This window comes from Bos grunniens, chromosome 13 (assembly GCF_055505025.1).
Source record: "Bos grunniens cultivar Pamir isolate PY7600 chromosome 13, Bosgru_T2T1.0, whole genome shotgun sequence".
NCBI classification, from domain to species: domain Eukaryota; kingdom Metazoa; phylum Chordata; class Mammalia; order Artiodactyla; family Bovidae; genus Bos; species Bos grunniens.
In genome coordinates this window covers 55,251,928-55,269,837 of record NC_141177.1, presented here as the reverse complement: position 1 = coordinate 55,269,837, position 17,910 = coordinate 55,251,928, and the positions used below count along the sequence as shown (strand labels likewise).

Here is a 17,910-nt window from a genome sequence, read left to right as displayed (position 1 = left end):
TACTTTTTTATTTTATGCCTTTGAGTTTGTATCTCTTAGTCCCCTTCCCCTCTCTTGCTGCTCCCCACTTCCCTCTCTCCACTGGTTTGTTCTCTGTATCTTTGAGTCTGTTTCTGTTTTGTTACAGCCATTCAATTGTATTTTTTCAGATTTCACATATAATTGAAAACATACAATGTTTATCTTTATCTTATTTCATTAAGCATGATACACTTTAGGTCCATCCATGTGGTTGCAAATGGCACTGACTCCATCTTTATTTCATTCATTTCACAGACCCCACTAATAATACAGTATAAAATATTTGAGACAAGGAGACTAGAAGGGATGACTAGACAGGAAATGTTAGGCAAGAAAAAAGGGGAACTGATCTGGTATATGGTCTGTCCCCTTAATTTGATTCCCAAAAAAGTCCAGGAAAACAAGGTATCAGTAGGAATTGTCTGCTGGGGATTGTCTCAACCAGGGCTTCACAGGACTGATATTTACAAACCTACCAGGATACAAGCTCTGCTTCTCAAATTTTAGTGTCCAGAAATTCAACTTTTCTTGTGTCCCCAGACTAGGATCAGGCTCTGGAGTAACTGGTCAACCACAATCACAACAATGACTGATGTCAAAACTAGCAGGCCAATTTCATAATCTCCTAACAACTGAACCACGATACCTATGTCTACCTCTCAAAGCATTTGTTTGCTTTGAACGCATGTGTTTGTGGTTTCCTAGAGACTGTTCTTGGAGATGCATCTGTAAGGAAGTGAGGAAGGCAGGATTTGGCACAGAGAGAAGCTGGACTGCAGAGAAGTTGCAGCTAAGATCCCCTGTGGTCCTTGGGGAGCTCTGGCCCTGGAATGACTCTGTAGCTTTGCCCCCAGGTTGAGACAATGGAGCTGGACCTTGGAATCTCCAGGCAGTCATTGGTGGTGGACGCCCCCTGGAGGAGCTCTAAACTTGGCTGAGGCAGGTCCCTGCAGCCAGAGTCTGTGTCCAGTGAGGGAGGCAGCTGTGTGCCCCCAGTTCAGGGCAGGTGGGGGATGGACACCTTAGTTCTGAACAGTGCCTGAGTAGAATACCATAGCTGCTGCTAAGTCACTTCAGTCGTGTCCGACTCTGTGCGACCCCACAGACGGCAGCCCACCAGGCTCCCCCGTCCCTGGGATTCTCCAGGCAAGAACACTGGAGTGGGTTGCCATTTCCTTCTCCAATGCATGAAAGTGAAAAGTGAAAGTGAAGTCGCTCAGTCATGTCCAGCTCTTAGCGACCCCATGGACTGCAGCCTACCAGGCTCCTCCATCCATGGGATTTTCCAGGCAAGAGTACTGGAGTGGGTTGCCATTGCCTTCTCTGGAATACCATAGCAACTCACTACAAACACACTGGTTCTATAATGCCTCCTGAATTCAGAAACATTAAAATGTGAAAAAAGAGTACCTTAAAATGGTAGATTCAATAGGTTTCTTTCTTTCTTTTGATATGGAGCGAGAAGAACCATGATAGAGAACTGGAAATCCAGGGGCTTCGAGGACTCATCTCCATTGTCTTGTCACTCAGGATTCTTCTTGCAAATCTGTTTCACTTTTTTCCTTGATATTCCAACTCTCTTTGCTGAACCGTTTAGCAAAGCCCACCTGGGAGGTGAGCCATGGCTGGTGCCGTGCTGGCAGATGTTTAAATACTGGGCCTCTGGACAAAAAGAACTTCGCACATATATTCATGTTGTTTTTACTGATACAAAGGAGACAGGGGAAAATGTATAGGTGATAATGAATGCTATTATACTCTGTATTGTAAATTCCATATAGCCCATTGATTCTCACAGAATGCTTTCATTGATTTTTGCAGAACTCTTGTATCCCCAACCAGCCTGTGGTTATAATTGATGAACACGTCCAGCTCTGACATGAATACTGATGGACATTTTTGCTTAAATTAATGAATAAAAAGTGAAACAACAAAGATGCGTGTCAGAATGTCACTTGTTGGTCAATGATGTGAGAGGCTTCTTTCATAATTATTATTGAAAGCTGAGTCATTTTATTTATTTTTGTCATGCTGGGTCTTTGTTGCTGACTATGGCCCTTCTCTAGTTGCAGCGAGTGGGGGTTACTCTTTGTTGCAGTTCTGGGGCTTCTTATTGTGGTGGCTTCTCTTGTTATGGAGCACGGGCTCTAGGTGCTTGGGCTCAGTAGCCATGGCGCAGGGCTTTGTTGCCCCGAGGTATGTGGGATCTTCTTGGACCAGGGATCAAACCCGTGTCTCCTGCATTGACAGGTGGATTCTTATCCATTGTGCCACCAGGGAGCAAAGAACTAAAGAGCGTCTTAATGAAAGTGAAAGAGGTGAGTGAAAAAGTTGGCTTAAAACTTAACATTCAGAAAACTAAGATCATGGCATCCGGTCCCATCATTTCATGGCAAATGGATGGGGAAACAATGGAAACAGTGGCTGACTTTATTTTTGGGAGCTCCAAAATCCCTGCAGATGGTGATTGCAGCCATGAAATTAAAAGACGCTTACTCCATGGAAGGAAAGTTATGACCAACCTAGACAGCATATTAAAAAGCAGAGACATTACTTTGTCAACAAAGGTCCGTCTAGTGAAGGCTATGGTTTTTCCAGTGGTCGTGTATGGATGTGAGAGTTAGACTGTGAAGACAGCTGAGCACCGAAGAATTGATGCTTTTGAACTGTGGTGTTGCAGAAAACTCTTGAGAGTCCTTTGGACTGCAAGGAGATCTAACCAGTCCATCCTAAAGGAAATCAGTCCTGAATATTCCTTGGAAGGACTGATGTTGAAGCTGAAACTCCAATACTTTGAGTTTCAGACTGACTCCTTGAAAAGAACTTACTCCTTGGAAAGAAATATGCCGGGGTCCAGCCCCAGCTGATCCAGGGAATTCGAAGGAGAGACGGCATCGGTGACCTATTTATTTAAATATTCATCAAAGATATAAAGAGTAATAGAATAAGGATAGCTCAGTGAGGAAATTCAGTGGAGAAAAGAGGCTGAATAATTCAGCCAGAAGGTGAGAGAAAGAACGACATGGGGAGACCAAGTTTCGGTGAACAAGGCCCGCACTTTATTTTCCAAAATAGTTTTTATACCTTAAGTTATGCATAGAGGATAATGGGGGAAGGGGTAGAGTCATGCAGTAAGCCAGGCTTTCTTCCTGCAAACTTATCATATGCAAAAGTTTAGGTGATTTGCATCATTTTCTGGCCCAGAGGCCTGTTAACATTTTAAGACCCTTTCTTCAGAAAACTTATTTTTCTCTAAAGGTGATTAGTCAGGCGCCACCCTCCAAAAGCATTAAAGTTGCATTCCTATAGGGCAAAGGTGTGGTGGGCTACAACAAGAAAAAAAATTAACTCAAGGGTCCAAGGTTACAAACATTAAAGCTACTACTTACACCAATTATATTAATCAATACACTGCCAAGGACACAGTAGGTAAGGGATATGGAGACTTAGCAGCAAACATTGGCCCAATAAGTGAAAAACCCTTCACCAATACAATTTCTAATCAATCTTTTAACTACTCAAAGGAATCTGTGTTTAGACAGTTTAGAACATCTCCTGCCTCTCACAGTTGGGAGGCTCTGAACAATCACATGTGGCTGGAAAAACCTATTCAGGCAGGCTAGAGGATTTCCAAAGGAGTTTGTAGGTTGAAACACTATTACACCCAGGAACTTTATTAACTGTAGCTATAAGTTAACTCTTTTTTCAGAGAGAGGTAGTGGGGGACAGCCCCTGGTAAAGTCAGAGGTGTAGGTGAAAGCACAAAGCAGAAAGTAGGCAGACTCTGGTTTTGGGGGTAGATGCTCGAGAATTTCCAGGGGCACTCCTGAGACTCGATCCCGCCTTTGCATATGCCGAGCCTCCTTCCTCATGACCTTTGCCATGGGCGGAGTTCCTCACACTGGCTCCCGGCAGTGATAGAATTCCAATTGAGCTATTCCAGATCCTGAAAGATGATGCTGTGGAAAGTGCTTCAGTCAATATGAAATATGCAATATGCACTCAATATGCAATATGCCGGCTCCCGGCAAACTGACTCCTTGGAAAAGCCCCTGGTGCTAGGAAAGATTGAAGGCAGGAGAAGGGGACAACAGAGGACAAGATGGTTGGATGGTGTCACCGACTTGATGGACATGAGTTTGAGCAGGCTCTGGGGGTTGATGATGGACAGGGAAGCCTGGCATGCTGCAGTCCATGGGGTCGCAAAGAGTCAGACATGACTGAACGACTGAACTGACTGAAGTGAACTGTACCACCAGGGAAGTCCTAGAGGCTTCTTTTTGATTCACATAATAGTCTTCAAATCCTGGAAGAAGAACCACACAAATCTTTGTCCTCTTCACTATGTAATGGCCATAGACATGATGCTTTAAATTTCATTTGTATCAGTGCTTCTCACTTGGAGAGAGATTTTGCCCCTCTGGGGATGTTTAGCAATGTCTAGAGACATTTTTGGTTGTCATAACTATAGAAAGGGTGTTACCAGCATCTACTGGATAGAGTTAGTGACATTTCTTTTCCAAAAAAGAATTATCTGGCCTAAGGTTGAGAAACTGTGAACCATATTATTAACTTTTTCCCCATAACTTTTTAAAGCTTAGATAATCAAATCCAGATTGGTAGCATTTGCCAATTTCTTTGGTGTAAATACTCCCATTTTGGCTGATTTCAAGTTACCAACATGAGCTCCTCAAGTGTGGCATTAGGGAAAGACATGCACTGACCTCAGCGTTCTATAATATTACCACCACATAGATGCAACAGTCATAACTAACTCCAAGAGCATAAATAATAGTAAAATGCAGTAATATAATTAGTGAATAATAGGTTCTGTGTATTTATTACTGTTGTTTATAACATGTTTAATTGTTAACAAACATTTAATTTTTAATGATAGCTATGCATAACAGCTGGTTCACAAAATTTTTTAAAAAATGGAACAATGGGCTCTTTTTTAAAAAGACATGTTTATTTATTTATTTACTTGGCTGCATCGGGTCTTAGTTGCAGCTTGTGGGATTTTTAGTTGTGGCATGTGGGATCTAGTTCCCCGACCAGGAATCAAACCTGGTCCCCTGCATTGATAGTGCAGAGGCTTATCCCCTGGACCATCAGGGAAGTCCCACGCAGTAGCTTCTTGCAGTTCAAAACGGACTGATCTGGCTCCAGCATGCCCCTGGAATGGTTTCCACCACTCTCCAATCCCCACCTTCTGTACCTGCAAAGACTGACTCAATTCCAACATCAGTTTTCCAGGGCACAGACTCTGATTGGTCTACCTGAGGCCAGGTCCCAGCCCACTCTCTGTGAACATGCAGAAGTAGGCCTGTGAACATGGCTGGCTCCAAAGGGAACCGGCCCCTTCTATTTAGGAAATTTCCCAAAGCACCACTGTGAGTGGGCAGACGCCCTGGGAGGCCCCATGACAGTACTGTAGACACCGACACAGCTTCCTCCCCCGTCTTGTTTATCAGGACTTCCCGCAGACCTAGTTTCTGACTCACCCGATGCTCCAAAATAATATATTAGATCAGTGGTTCTCAAAGTGTGGTCCCTGGATCCACAGCAGCTGCCTCACTTGGAAATTTGTTCAAAAAGCAAATTCTTGGGCTCCTCCACAAACCTTTTGAATGAGACATTCTGGGGACCCACAGTCTGGGTTTTTAAAAGTCCTCTGGGTTATTTTGAGGCATGCTCACAATGGAGGGCCACTGTATGAGATTTTTAAATTTAAATGTTGTAATGAATGAATTAAATCTTTGTTGTTGTTGTTGTTGTGGTTTGTGGCTTCTGGGATCTTAGTTCCCTGACTAGGGATTAAACCTGGGCCCCAGCAGTGAAAGCACCAAGTCCTCATCACTGGATTGCCAGGAAACCTCCCAGTATGAGATTATATAGCTTTCAAAAAAGAAGTTACAGTCTATCCTTTAGGACAGCAACAAAACAAACCTAGATCATCTTGATTAAACTTGGTATTCTCCCATTTTCCAGAAATCTCTTAGGATGGGTTATTTCAATGTCAGAATAATCTCATCAATTATATACCTATTGAGTTTTTACTATTTCTTGTTTTAGTTTCTGTAAATACTTTTAATAGTCCCGTATATGCTACAAAATCATATTTATCTTATATAATTTAACTTTTAGCTGGTAACATCCTCATGGGTAGCACTATGTATGGTATCAATATTTGGTTTAGTCCACAGAACCTAAAGGAGTACAGAGCTCATAGGAGACATCAAAATATTTTCATTTATTTACTTATTTTTGGTTGTCCTGGGTCTTCCTTGCCGTGCACAGACCTTCTCTTGTTACAGCAAGCGGGGGCTACTCTCCAGATGTGGTGCTCAGGCTTCTCTGGCTGCAGAGCTTAGGCTCTAAAGCACAGGCTTCAGAAGTTTTGGCTCTTGGGATCAGTAGTTGTGGCACATGGGCTTAGTTACCCCGAGGCTTGTGGGATCTTCCTGGACCAGGGATAGAACCTGTGTCTTCTGCATTGGCAGGTGGATTCTGAACCCCTGGACCACAAGGGAAGTCCGAGACATCTAAATATTGACTGAATAAGTATGAAGGTTAGAAAACATTCTCTTTTTTATCTAATTTTTTGTTTTCTTTTACTGGCTTTATTTAAAATTTATCATACATGGCTTTTAAAGTAGTAATGCTGAAATTCTATAAAGAATTTCAATAGTAATGAAATAAAACAGAAAATGACTGCCTCTCAGGATTTTCCCCCCAAAATTATGGAATTTGTACAATTGTAGTATAACGAAGAATAGGTAATAATCTGATATTTGGATATGTTTCTGTTCAATCACTCTCTAGATTTACGTGCTTTTTTTTAACCAAATGGAGACTGTATGTTATATTTCTAGTTTCATTATCCTACTTTCTAATTTTTATTTAAAATTTTTTTCTTGGCTGTGCAGCATTTGGGATCTTAGTTCCCCAACTAGGGATCAAACCAGCAGCCCCTGCAGTAGAAGCACGGAGTCCTAACCACTGGACCACTGGACCACTGGGGAAGTCCTCTACTTTTTTTTCTAACTAAACATTATGTCACGAGGATTCTCATATCACTGAATATTTTCTGAACATATTGTTCAGTTGTATGTATGAATTATGACTTTATTTAACCATTCCCCCAGATATGACACTTAGATTGTGTCTAATATTTTGCTCTTTAAAAAACTGCAATATAAGGGGATGCATATTTTAAAAATGAATATGACTCCTTATAATCAGGATTAAGCAGTTCTCTTGAGTATTTCTTAGCTCTCCTGGTCATCTGTTTTTCCCCTCAGTATAAACCGAAAAGCTTCCTTATCAGTTTGCTTGTTAAAGTACTTGTCTCTCCCACTCTTCCATCTTAGGCCTTTATTAAGACTTAATGCACATATTTACATAAACATCAAGATCAATGAAAATCTGAAATTTAAGAGGAGCCTGTTTATAGAAGCTACTGTCTTCCCTGGTTTACGTGAGCTGTTCCTTCTCTGTGAACTTCCATTACTGTTACAATTACTTGTGTCAACCTTCAGGTTTTTGTGTCATCATTTCTAAACCCTAAACAGGAATAGGCTAATAAATTATTATTTGCTTACTGAACTATAAGTGACTCAGGAAACAAATCCATGTAAAAATGTTCCCATGTTTAATGATTCAAGACCTTTTTTTTTTTTTTTGGTAAAAGTTTTTTAAAGCCCTAAAAATTAGCAAAGCATCTTAGCTCAGAGACTGAATTAACTTTCTATGTTGATTTATTTCTGGCAAAAGTCAGATATCTTTTAAAGGAAATATAACCAACACACACATGTATACAGTAAAAGTACTTTGTAAACTGACACCACTCTCTATCATCTTTTATTTTGCTAAACCATCTCACCCATTAATGAATCGGCTGAACTGAATATTTCTTTCCTTTTTTGACTGGGGAAAAGTAGCATGTCTAATATTGTTCAGTTACAACTTAACTAGAAACTTAAACACAACTTCAGTGGTATGGGCTTCCCTGGTGGCTCAGAGGATAAAGCATCTGCCTGCAATGTAGGAGACCCGGGTTCAATCCCTGGGTTGGGAAGATCCCCTGGAAAAGGAAATGGCAACCCACTCCAGTATTCTTGCCTGGAGAATCCCATGGACAGAGGAGCCTGGCGGGCTACAGTCCATGGGGTCCCAAAGAGTTGGACATGACTGAGTGACTTCACTTTACTTTCTTTCACTTTCAGTGGTATAGAACCAAAAATAAATATAAGCAGTTTTTAGGGTCTTTTAAACATTAAAATCTCTGACATAATTTCCCCCCAATTTAATTTGTCTTCTTGCGAAGGCATTAAAATTTTTTTTCAATTACATCTTTAATCATCTCACTGAAAATCTTCATTGCTGAACACATGATCAAAGAGATTATCTCAGTTTGCTGGGGTAAGAGAGTTCCAGAAAAACATCTATTTCTGCTTTATTGACTATGCCAAAGTCTTTGACTGTGTGGATCACAATAAACTGTGGAAAATTCTGAAAGAGATGGGAATACCAGACCACCTGACCTGCCTCTTCAGAAACCTGTATGCAGGTCAGGAAGCAACAGTTAGAACTGGACATGGAACCACAGACTGGTTCCAAATAGGAAAAGGAGTACATCAAGGCTGTATATTGTCACCGTGCTTATTTAACTTCTATGCAGAGTACATCATGAGAAATGCTGGGCTGGAAGAAGCACAAGCTGGAATCAAGATTGCCGGGAGAAATATCAATAACCTCAGATATGCAGATGACACCATCCTTATGGCAGAAAGTGAAGAGGAACTAAAAAGTCTCTTGATAAAAGTGAATAAAGCTGAGAGCCAAAGAATTGATGCTTTTGAATTGTGGTGTTGGAGAAGGCTCTTGAGAGTCCCCTGGACTTTTAAACATTAAACATTAAATCCAACCAGTCCATTCTAAAGGAGATCAGTTCTGGGTGTTCATTGGAAGGACTGATACTAAAGCTGAAGCTCCAATACTTTGGCTACCTCATGTGAAGAGTTGACTCATTGGAAAAGACTCTGATGCTGGGAAGGATTGGGGGCAGGAGGAGAAGGGGACAACAGAGGATGAGATGGCTGGACGGCATCACCGACTCGATGGATGTGAGTTTGAGTGAACTCCGGGAGTTGGTGATGGACAGGGAGGCCTGGCGTGCTGCAATTCATTGGGTCGCAAAGAGCCGGACACGACTGAGCGACGGAACTGAACTGAAATGTTCAATTATCACTAAGATATATACGAGCAATCTAGAACTCAGGGAGGAGGGACAAATTTACCTCTGAAATTATGTAAATGAATGTACTGTAATTGTCTAAGTTTACAGGTAGTTTCACCGGCCAGCAACGAACACCTTTTACTCTATACTTATGAGTTAGTATTATTGTTCTGGGTTTTCTCACTTGCGTACATTAATTTTGGCACGCAGGTAGCTTCATGAACTCCAAAGTGAGATTCTTGTGTAGCAGGTAAAGATCTGACTTCAGTAATCATAAATGAAGTGTTCCGCTATGAAGCTTTTGCACCTCAAGTAGCAGGTACAAAAAAAGTATAACCTTTATCTTCTTTTAAAACTGAAGTATAGTTGACATAGGTATATAACTTATTATTTTTTTAATGCAGCATCCATTTAGAAGACTCGTGTTCGTATTTTCCATGTTTGTTCGTATTTCCGCGGAAACTATAGGCACGCTGTCGGAGAGGGCCGCCAGGGGGCGCCGGCCCTCAGCGACTACGTAAATAATAGGAGCCCTGGAGCGCTCTTTCCCCTCCTCTCGCTTACCTCAGCTTCCGCCGGAAGCCGCCCTGTCAGTTGTTGTCCTCCGGTGTTTGGGCTGGTTGTGTGTAAGTAGGTTAGTGGCGGCTGGCTGGGTGAAAAGTCTTGGTCTAGAGAGCTGGAGCGGGAGAAAGAAAACTTGAGACAGCTTCAACCCGGACAGCAAGATGGACGTTCTGAAATCGGAGATCCTCCGGAAGCGGCAGCTGGTGGAGGACAGGAACCTGTTGGTGGTGAGGAGCCTTGGGGTCGTGGGCGTTGGCGACGGAGGAGCTGAGTGCGTCGGGGAGGGCCTGGGGAGAGGGGAAAGGTGCTGAGAGAGTCCTTGCTGGGTGGGGCTCAGCCAGAACCCCGCCGCGGCCCCAGAGAGGCCGCAGCTAGACCCACTGTGCCCTTGGCACTCACTCGGGAGCCTTTGGGATGAAAGTGTGGGAATTGCAGGAAAACCCGAGACTTTGGCAGTTCTCTTTCCCCCAGCTGTCCCTCACACCTATTCCCGTCTGTCGGTATTTTTCGGACCGCCCCACTTCTTCTGGTCGTTCACTTCTGTCGTTGTACGAAGGCTTTGCACTTTATGTGTACTTCCTGTTTTGTCGCACAGGATATTAAAAAGATGTGGTTACGGACCACGACTTAGAAAATTAATAATTTTACAACTTCAAGGAGGTAGTTAAGTGAAACTGCCCCCACTCCATTAGTGCTCAGCATGGACGAATCTGACAGCTGGTACAGTTTAGTGCTATTGTCTTGATGGTTGTGAAGTCTTCAGGAGACTCACTTTTCACTCTCAGTGTCAATGTAACAGAGTGAACGGGCAAATAATACCTGAGTACTGAGAATAGTTTTGACCTCAGAGACCCTCTCAGAGGGTCTTAACGACCCCAGGGGCTCTTGTGGACTACTCCACTCTGAGAACACCTGACTTAAGTATTTGATTAGTGTAAGTTGGGATTGTTAGTTTGGCAGGTGGAGGTTTCATAATCATTGAAACTTTAAAAAATAATAAAGTGGATCTAATTAGAGTGTTATTTAGCAAATGGTGTGGAGCAGAGCTTGTTCATATTTGTAACTTGGTATTTTCATCTCTTAACTGGGGGCCTTTTACCTTTGATGAGTGGTTTCTGGAGTATTTGAAAAAGCTAATTTAGATGTTGGAATGCACAGTGGGTGTTAGAAAGGGCCAGGTGTTGAAATACAAAATATTTTCGGGGAAAATGGAATCAGGAAAAGCTCAGCGCATTCTCAGGGTTTACAACCTGCTTATTTGCATAATCAACCTTTAAACATGATTAATTATAAACACTGATTCTACGTAATTGTTCTTAATTTATCATCATATATAAACTTTTTCTGGTATGTCTTTAATTTTGTAATTTGATAGTTGATTTAATTACTCAGATATCCCTGGCCAGGAGGTAAGATTGATTTCCCAATTAGGGCCAGCAAAGGGACATACATGAGATGGGGATTAAAATACTGAAAGTCATAGTTCCAGTTAGTAATCTGCAAGGCAGTATGCAGAAGGCTTCATATGTGACACCTTGTTTAATTTGTACATCAATTCCATAAAGTTACTTGTTGCTCCCATTCACAGATGAGGAAATGGAAACTAACAGAAGCTAGGTTGATTTACAGATTGACACAGAACTGCACAGCTAGCGAGAGAGAGAGCCTGAATTGGACTCCTCCTCTTCCACTCTAAAGCTTACTCCCTTAACCACTGCAGACAAGCTGTTTATCTTCACCTGTGAACATAGAACTGGTGTTCATAGGGTTAATCTAAGAATTAAATTACTTTAACATACACAATTTGTGTTTTTCAAAGCACCATAGTATGCTTTCTCATTTGAGCTTTACAGCAACTCTGCTTGGTACATAGGGCAGTTAGTATGCTCTTCCCACAGATGATGAAGCTGAGGGTTGCGTGATTTTCTCCTGGCTCTGGGGTGGATCTCAGTCCCCACTGCGTGGGTGAGTTCTCTTGCATAACGTAGGGCAATGTGTGTAGTGAAAGTGAAAGTCGCTCAGTGGAGTCAGACTCTTTGTGACCCCATGGACTCTACAGTCCATGGAATTCTCCAGGCCAGAATACTGGAGTGGGTAGCCTTTCTCTTCTCCAGGGGATCTTTCCCACCCAGAGAATCAAACCCAGGTCTCCTGCATTGCAGGCGGATTCTTTACCAGCTGAGCCACAAGGGAAGCCCAAGAATACTGGAGTGGGTAGCCTATTCCTTGTCCTGCAGATCTTCCTGACCCAGGAATTGAACTGGGATCTGCTGCATTGCAGGTGGATTCTTTACCAACTGAGCTATGGGGGAAGCCCAGACTGGACACTTTTTCTTTTTAATGCCTGGGGAGACCGTCATTTGCTTTGCCGCCGTATAATTTTATACGGAATTGTTTGCTTTATAGCCTTTATCTTTCTGTATCATAGTGTCTGTCAGTAACTTTCAAACTTCCCACCGCCCCAGGCATAGTAAGAATTAAATCTATATTTCAATCTGATATGTATGAAAAAAGTTTCATGCAACATTTCCTATCGTAAGTACATGTGATTCTGTCATACATTTCTTTGTTTTAATCCGTTGTCCTGTTTCATTTTTTAAACAATTTCTGGTCGCGGGTCGGTGAATCCTTTTCACTACCCTTTCTGTAGCTGGGAAACGCCCATTTCTATTGTACTGTTTTTCCAGAAGCACCACCTCCTCTTTGGTCATTTTACAATGTAGTGTTTAATTTCTGCTGTGACTTCTACTGCAAAATTGTTGAGTTATATATGTTCTTCTTCATATTTTTTCCGTTACGGTTTATCATGGGATATTGACTACAGTCCTTTGTGCCATACAGTAGGACCTTGTTTATCCATCCTGTATGGAGCTTGGTGTCCCAGCTTTTTCTTTTTTAAGTTCATCAATTTTAAATTCTGGCAGCATTTAGAATGTGCTGGTCTTCGTTGCTGCGAGGGCTTTTCTGTAGTGCTGTCACGTGGGGTCTGCTCTCTGGTTGTAGTGCTTGGACTTCTCATTTCGGTGGCTTCTCTTGTAGGTCACGGGCTCTAGGTGTGCGGGCTTCAGTAGTTGCGACTTCTGGGCTCTAGAACTTGGGCTCAGTGGGCTCCGTTGCTCCTTGGCATGTGGAATCTTCTGGATCAGGGATCAAACCCATGTCTCCTGCATTGACAGGTCGATTCTTCACCACTGAGCCACCAGGGAAGCCCCTCAGCTTTTTCTTGTTAGTCCAGTAGCTGAATATAGTAAATACTTAGCTTGTGAGCGCCCCTTTTCAGAACTGGAGGAGCTTCTAAAGCGGCCTCCTGTCCCGTGTTCAGTGCTCTGCCAGGTGTAACTACGTGGAGGTAAATTCGGCCTCCCTGTTGCTAGAATGCCAGTGCTTTGGAGCCCTGGTGTTGGTGAACCTTCATTTAACACAAAGCCTCATTCACGTGGAAAGCCAGGCCACTACAGCACTCAGTGGGGCTTAATTAGCAGTTTTATGAGTTGCAGTTTGGAAGATGGACTTTGTGTAGAATTTTAGCTTTGTTTTTTCCAATATTTATTGAATGTTTCCTCTGTGCAAGGTACTACACTGTGCCACAGAGGATTTTTTTTTTTTTAATAATGTTTCATCCTTTACTGTAAGGAACCTACTTTCAGTTTTATAAAGAGAAGCCATCAGTCAATAAATTCCTCACCTTTCTCCTGTGAAAGTGGATGAGGTATTGGCTGTATGTTGGGTCACACCTTCCACTTACATGTTGGAGCCCAACTCTCATCTTTATTAGCGTCATCAGAACCTAAATATCACTTGTCTCCTTTCCTCCTGTGTCTTAATCTCTCTACTGGCTCATCTCTAGCAGCAGTGAAACACACATGATGTGTGTATGAATGTTTCAGTGCTGTATGTATGTTTTAACAAACATATGTAAATTCCTTTTTTTGTTTTTTAAACACAACTGTTATTAAGAATAAAAAAAAAAAAAACCCCACACAGCTGTCCTTTTTCTTTACAGCCAAGCTTCTTAAATTCTATTTCTCACTTACTCCTTAACCTGATTTCTGCCCTGGCAGTTACACTGAATCCTTCCTAATCAGGGGCCACAGTGACTGCCATGGTTTCTTAACCGCAAGAGCATTTGTACTAGACTGGTCCACCTTCTCCACTCTTCCCTTGGCCTCTTACGCCACAGTGTCCTGCATTTGCGTCTACTTTTCAGGCTACTTATTTCTGATCTCCTTTAGAGGCTTCTCTTTTCTTGTTTTTTTATTGTTTGGTTTTTATCCCTTAAATGTTGGTTTTCCTTAAAGTTTAGGCCTTGGCTACTTCACATTGAAAATTCTCATATATATGCATACATATATGTATGCATATATATTTACTTTTCTTGGCTGGGCTGCGTGACATGTGGGATCTTGGTTCCCTGGCCAGGGTTGAACCCGCACCTCTTGCATTGAAAGCACAGAGTCTTAACCACTGGACCACCAGGGAAGTCCCCCCAAATTCTCTTATTTGAATTTCATATTCCCCTTCAATTTCAGTTACCATCTGTTCTTAAGTGGAGCCTTTGGATGGACTTCAGAGTTCCCATCAGCTCTTTGAAATATTAGAAAAAGTTTCAGTTCAGTTCAGTCACTCAGTCGTGTCCAACTCTTTGTGACCCCATGAACCGCAGCACGACAGGCCTCCCTGTCCATCACCAACTACCAGAGTCCACCCAAACCCATGTCCATCGAGTCCGTGATGCCATCCAGCCATCTCATCCTCTGTCATCCTCTTCGCCTCCTGCCCCCCAATCCCTCCCAGCATCAGAGTCTTTTCAAATGAGTCAGCTCTCCGCATCAGGTGGCCAAAATATTGGAGTTGCAGCTTCAACATCAGTTCTTCCAATGAACATCCAGGACTGATCTCTTTTAGGATGGACTGGGTGGATCTCCTTCCAGTCCAAGGGACTCTCAAGAGTCTTCTCCAACACCACAGTTCAAAAGCATCAATTCTTCTGCGCTCAGCTTTCTTTATAGTGCAACTCTCACATCCATACATGACCACTGGAAAAACCATAGCCTTTACTAGACGGACCTTTGTTGACAAAGTAATGTCTCTGCTTTTTAATATGCTGTCTAGGTTGGTCATAAGTTCCCTTCCATGGAGTAAGCATCTTTTCATTTCATGGCTGCAGTCACCATCGGCAAGGATTTTGGAGCCCCCAAAAATAAAGTCAGCCACTGTTTCCACTGTTTCCCCATCTATTTGCCATGAAGTGATGGGGCCGGATGCCATGATCTTCGTTTTCTGAATGTTGAGCTTTAAGCCAACTTTTTCACTCTCCACTTTCACTTTCATCAAGAGGCTCTTTAGTTCTTCACTTTCTGCCATAAGGGTGGTGTCATCTACATATCTTAGGTTATTGATATTTCTCCCGGCAATCTTGATTCCAGCTTGTGTTTCTTCCAGTCCAGCGTTTCTCATGATGTACTCTGCATATAAGTTAAATAAGCAGGGTGACAATATACAGCCTTGATATACTCCTTTTCCTATTTGGAACCAGTCTGTTGTTCCATGTCCAGTTCTAACTGTTGCTTCCTGACCTGCATACAGATTTCTCAAGAGGCAGATCAGGTGGTCTGGTATTCCCATCTCTTTCAGAATTTTCCACAGTTTGTTGTGATCCACACAGTCAAAGGCTTTGGCATAGTCAATAAAGCAGAAATAGATGTTTTTCTGGAACTCTCTTGCTTTTTCTATGATCCAGCAGATGTTGGCAATTTGATCTCTGGTTCCTCTGCCTTTTCTAAAACCAGCTTGAACATCTGAAAGTTCACAGTTCATGTATTGCTGAAGCCTGGCTAGGAGAATTTTAAGCAGTACTTTACTAGCGTGTGAGATGAGTGCAATTGTGCGGTAGTTTGAGCATTCTTTGGCATTGCCTTTCTTTGGGATTGGAATGAAAACTGACCTTTTCCAGTCCTGTGGCTATTGCTAAGTTTTCCAAATTTGCTGACATATTGAGTGCAGCACTTTCATAACATCATCTTTTAGGATCTGAAATAGCTCAACTGGAATTCCATCACCTCCACTAGCTTTATTCCTAGTGATGCTTCTTAAGGCCCACTTGACTTCGCATTCCAGGATTTCTGGCTCTAGGTCAGTGATCACACCATCGTGATTATCTGGGTCATGAAGATCTTTTTTGCATAGTTCTTCTGTATATTCTTGACACCTCTTCTTCATATCTTCTGCTTCTGTTAGGTCCATGCCATTTCTGGTATGGTATATAAATAAAAAGTTTAGCATGTATGTATATCTGTGACCCCACGTTGCCTCCTCCTGTTGACGATATTATTAAAGGGATCTTTGACTCAAAAAGGTCAAGAACTAGTTCTTTCTGGGCTGGGGAACATCTCTGTGCCCATTAATCCCTAGCCCCAGGCAGCTGTCCCAACTGTGCTGACCCTTCTTCATTTATTTCAGTCCTTCAGCTTGCCTATATTCACACTTTCCCTTCATTCCCACAGCCTTCTATAAAACTCTCTAACACCTTTCTCTCTTTAGCGCTTGGTGAGGGGCCTTTCACAGGTTTTTTGGTACAGTTAGAAAACGGCGTGGAAGGGAATTTGTCATGTTGGTACCGTGTCTTGACATGTCCTGCAAAGAAGTTTTTCCTCAGAACTTCACTGTGAAAGCTTTTAAATGTACAGAACACTCAAAATAATTGTACTGTGAACACCCATATGCCTGCCATCTAGATTTGCATTAAATCTGCGATTAACATTTTAATATATTTGCTTTATTCTTCGACTGTCCATCTGTCCATCATTGTATATCCATTCGTCAATCCATCTAACAGTGCAGAAACTGCTTTTACCTCAGGACAGTAAAACCGGCAGAGCATTTTAGAATAGTGGAAGGCAGCTTTTCCGCACTTTGACAAGAGACACAGGCTAAGTCGTTACCATTTCACCTAAAACAGATGAACCATAAAAAGCTGGGAAACCGCTTGAAATGACCAAAGATGGCTCTTTAGATGAGTGTTTTCCAGCTGCTTACAGGGTCCTGAAGCCAAGGTACTGATCTTGATGCATTTCAGATTAATTCACAGACATTGTTGCACGTTACCTTAAGTATATATAATTGCCAAAATATAATTTGACATGTTTTTCATTGACTAGTGTTCACAGTGTTTGTCTATACATACGAAGAAACACACAAATCGTAAGTGTCCCACTCAGTGGTTTTTGATAAATGCATACGCAGCTGTGTGACCCTGTGTGTATCAAGGTACAGAACATCGTCTTCACTCCACCTTGCAGTCAGCCTCTGCCATCCCCAGAAGCAACTGCTGCTTCGCTTTCTTTCCGCCATCCATTGGCTTTGCCTGCCCTAGAACTTCGCGTAAGTGAGATCATACTGTGGACTCTTATATGACCCACTGTGTTTAATCAGAATAACGTGAATTTTATTCGTGTTGTTGAGTGTGTCAGTTGTTTGTTCCTTTTATTGCTGAGGAGTATTGTATTGCACACATGTCCCGGTCTGTTGATCTGTTACCCTGCGGATGGTCACCTGGGCTGTTTCTAGGGTTTAGCTGTGGACCCTCTTGTGCAAGTCTTTTATTTTTTTGTCACTGATTTGTTTTTGGCTGCGCTGGGTCTTTCTTGCGCTTTTCTCTAGTGGTGGTGCACGGGCTTCTCATTTCAGTGGCTTCTCCTGTGGCAGAGCTCGGGCTCTTGGGTTCGCAGGCTTCAGTAGTTGTGGCACATGGGCTTAGTTGTGCCACGGCCTGTGGGACCTTCCTGGATCAGGAATTGAACCTGTGTCCTCTGCCTTGGCCACTGGAACACCAGGGAAGTCCCTGTGCAAGCCTTATGTTTTCATTTCTCGTAGGAAAATGCCGGGGAGTGCAATTGCTAGGTCATGGTGTTCGTTACGTGTTTGGTTTCGTAGAAAGCCGTTAGAACTTCTCCCAGAGAGGTTAGACTGTGTCACATCTCCACCAGCAAAGTAAGACGGTTCAGATCTCGACATTGGGTCAGCAATTTGTGCTTCAGTCTAACTTTAGCCAATCTGGTGGATGTATTGTAATATCTCATTGTGGT

At 42.5% G+C, this 17,910-nt stretch overlaps 1 protein-coding gene across 18 annotated transcripts in view; it reads left to right on the top strand.

Moving 5' to 3' along the window:
• Positions 1-17,910, top strand: part of PRPF18 (pre-mRNA processing factor 18) — a 135,662-nt gene that overhangs the window by 46,291 nt on the left and 71,461 nt on the right. For 14 of the 18 annotated variants that reach the window (XR_015139639.1, XR_015139638.1, XR_015139634.1 and 11 more), the window contains exon 1: positions 9,859-10,053. The exons of the other annotated variants lie outside the window; for them this stretch is intronic. Coding sequence is in view for 2 of the 14 variants with exons in the window: in XM_086334306.1 (XP_086190432.1) it covers positions 9,988-10,053 (66 nt within the window). In the remaining 12 variants the exon portion in view is untranslated. Of the gene's footprint in view, positions 1-9,858; positions 10,054-17,910 lie in introns of those variants that run through there. 18 annotated transcript variants of the gene reach the window in all.